We start from the raw sequence: 3070 nt of genomic DNA, 5'->3' as shown, positions 1-3070 counted from the left end.
ACAATACGTAAAACACTTAACAAGAATGGTGTTCATGGGAGGACACCACGGAAAAAGCCACTGCTGTCAAAAAACAAACATTGCTGCACGTCTGAAGTTTGCAAAAGTGCACATGGATGTCCCATAGTGCTACTGGCAAAGTATTCTGTGGACAGATTAAACTACAGTTGAGTTGTTTGGAAGGAACACACAATACTCTGTGTGGAGAGAAAAAAGGCACAGCACACCAACATCAAAACCTCATCCCAACTGTAAAGTATGGTGGAAGGAGCATCATAGTTTGGGGCTGCTTTGCTGGCTCAGGGCCTGGACAGCTTGCTATCATCGATGGAAAAATGAATTCCCAAGTTCATCAAAACATTTTTCAGGAGAATGTGAGGCTGTCTATCCGCCAATTGAAGCTCAACAGAGGTTGGGTGATGCAACAGGACAAAGACCGAAAACACCGAAGTAAATCAACAACAGAAGAAAATACGGCTTCAACAGAAGAAAATACGCCTTCTGGAGTGGCCCAGTCAGAGTCCTGACCTCAACCCGATTTGAGATGCTGTGGCATGACCTCAAGAGAGTAGTTCACACCAGACATCCCAAGAATATTGCTGAACTGAAACAGTTTTGTAAAGAGGAATGATCCAAAATTCCTCCTGATCGTTGTGCAGGTCTGATCCGCAACTACAGAAAACGTTTGGTTGAGGTTATTGCTTCCTAAGGAGGGTCAACCAGTTATTAAATCCAAGGGTTCACATACTTTCCCCACCCTGCACTGTGAATGTTTACACGGTGTGTTCAATAAAGACATGAAAACGTATAATTGTTTGTGTTATTAGTTTAAGCAGATTTGTCTATTGTTGTGACCTAGATGAAGATCAGATCAAATTTTTTGATCAATTTATGCAGAAATCCAGGTATTTCCAAATGGTTCACATACTTTTTTCTTACCACTGTATATAAACAGACAGTGTCAGTCTCATTCATCTAATTTACCAGTGTTATTGGTCAATTCTAATTAGTCTTTAATCAAATGGGAGAGGGATTAGCCTAATTTTGACAGTTGAATCATCAGAGATCAGATCGGACATTGGCGATGGTCACGGTGGGGAAAGGCAAATTATGTGATGACGTAGGCGCGAAGCTTAAGCTTTATCAGCGCTGTACCAACTTGGACGATCCCAATAAATAACGGAAAGTTCTTAGTCGTTCAAAAAAAAACGAGCCATTTGAAGGAGTTCAGTTGTAGCCGTAGCCTACAGTACAAATTGGACGAAGCACTTTAGACGGAACAAGATGCCAGATTCTACTATTCCACTTCTGTGCGTCCTGGGGCTCCTCGCGCTCTCATCTGCATGCTACATCCAGAACTGTCCGCGAGGCGGGAAGCGCTCTTTTCCTGATCTGCAAAGACCGGTAAGTAATTTTTCGATGGAAAATATTTTTTCTAAGGAAAGTTACACAGTTTTGTTCGCAATAATTTTAACAGTTGATTGGTTTTAATTAGGTTGTTCGGGAAGGAAGTGAGTGCTTTGGTGTTTTAATACACTTTAGGCCTATTGGTGCAAAGAATCCATTGGTTTGAAATTAAGTAGCCTATTCATTCTGTTCCGTGGTTAATGAAACAGTTCTTACAGATACGCATCAAATCAGCTTAATGTGAATAGCCTACAAATGAGCTCTGCCAGAGATAAAATGGAGCCTGCGACATCGTCCTTTATGTGACTCCTTGATAATGCCTGCAGTATTGAATCTTAAATAAAATTAACTTAATTTAAGCCACTGAAACACAGTAGGCCAATCAGCGGTGTTGTAACTTACCTGGCTTTAACCTTCTACACAGCTATTTACAAAGGATCCTTTTATTTTCAGTGCATGTCATGTGGCCCCGGAAACCGGGGCCTCTGCTTTGGCCCCAGTATCTGCTGTGGGGAAGGGATGGGCTGCTACGTGGGCTCCCCAGAGGCAGCTAGTTGTGTGGAGGAGAACTACCTTCCCTCTCCCTGTGAGGCCGGAGGAAGAGTGTGTGGGTCTGAGGAGGGACACTGTGCTGCACCTGGGGTGTGCTGTGATGCTGGTAAGACAGTCCTCTTTCTTTGTTAGCCCTAGCCTGTCTGTCTGCTGGACTTGATAAAGACAGTAAATGGAGAGGTGAGCTTGAAACCGATGTGATAGTGTTTTTACTAGTAAGAAGTGACTTATTGTGTAAATACTTGAACCCAGAATATCTTTTTGCCTATATTTAACTTTTGCATCATCCACTGGTTAGCGAGGTGACACTTCAGTTCATAGTAATGCAAAAAAAAAATCCATATTGATGTTTGGTCGACTATATGATTGTTCTATCTTATTTCTACAGAGAGTTGTCTACTGGACCCAGACTGCCTAGACGACAGTAAACGTCAGCCACCCAGCGAGCAGAACAGTTCCTTGATGGAAGGTTTGGCAGGAGATCTGCTGCAGTGGATGCTGCATGCCACCAGAAGGGAGAGACCTCAGTAACAAACCACTGGCCAGCCCTCACCAAAACACACACCCAGAATAGCGCCTAGATCAGTTTCACATGCACTACTACTGCAAAAAACTTACACAGCATACACACACATCATACACATACAACAGGACACAGGAAAGGAAGAGTGGGTTTGCTACATAAGAAAAGCAATCAGCTCTAGTACATTAATATTTACTGTGCTTACAGTAGCCTTCAGTAAGTTTTCATTTCTAAGGCTTCAACTCAAATATGCATTGTACAATCCACTAGGGGTGGAAGGAATGTAAATATGTAGCAAATAAATATTTTCTTGCACTATTGAAATGTGTTTTTCCTATGACTTACTGAGAGGTACAGTAATAAGCAAACAGCACCTTTATTGGGATTGTTCACCACAAAATCAAAGGGTTCTCGTCAGGGTTGGTGCCAATAATTCAGTCTAAATTCCAGTGAATTCATGAATAGATTTGCACTCCTATGGACAACTTTTTAAATTCAACAGTCTGGAATACACATTAGGTAGGAAAGATTTGGCACCATATAATCTGATTTTAGGGTGAACTATCCTTTTCAGGTAATACTATAATG

The 3070-nt window shown here is 41.8% G+C and overlaps 1 protein-coding gene across 1 annotated transcript; it reads left to right on the top strand.

Annotated features, from left to right (window-relative positions):
• Window positions 1-1144: 1144 nt before the first annotated feature.
• Window positions 1145-2802, top strand: LOC109867984 (vasotocin-neurophysin VT 1). Its single transcript, XM_020457331.2, has 3 exons — window positions 1145-1404; window positions 1861-2065; window positions 2348-2802. Exons 1-3 carry the CDS (start codon window positions 1285-1287, stop codon window positions 2488-2490), a joined length of 468 nt encoding a protein of 155 aa, XP_020312920.1. The 5' UTR covers window positions 1145-1284; the 3' UTR covers window positions 2491-2802.
• The last annotated feature ends 268 nt before the right edge of the window (window positions 2803-3070 follow it).

This window comes from Oncorhynchus kisutch, linkage group LG23, assembly GCF_002021735.2.
Source record: "Oncorhynchus kisutch isolate 150728-3 linkage group LG23, Okis_V2, whole genome shotgun sequence".
NCBI lineage: Eukaryota > Metazoa > Chordata > Actinopteri > Salmoniformes > Salmonidae > Oncorhynchus > Oncorhynchus kisutch.
Note: the sequence above shows the minus strand (reverse complement) of the source record. Positions and strands in the feature narration are given on the sequence as shown.

What these genes read in the sequence shown, in the direction of transcription:
- LOC109867984 (XM_020457331.2), top strand. Translation starts at nt 1,285, where the DNA reads ATGCCAGATTCTACTATTCCACTTCTGTGCGTCCTGGGGCTCCTCGCG. An exon ending in TTCCTGATCTGCAAAGACCG is followed by an intron (nt 1,405 to 1,860) that starts GTAAGTAATTTT and finishes TTTTATTTTCAG; the next exon opens with TGCATGTCATGTGGCCCCGG. An exon ending in TGGGGTGTGCTGTGATGCTG is followed by an intron (nt 2,066 to 2,347) that starts GTAAGACAGTCC and finishes TTATTTCTACAG; the next exon opens with AGAGTTGTCTACTGGACCCA.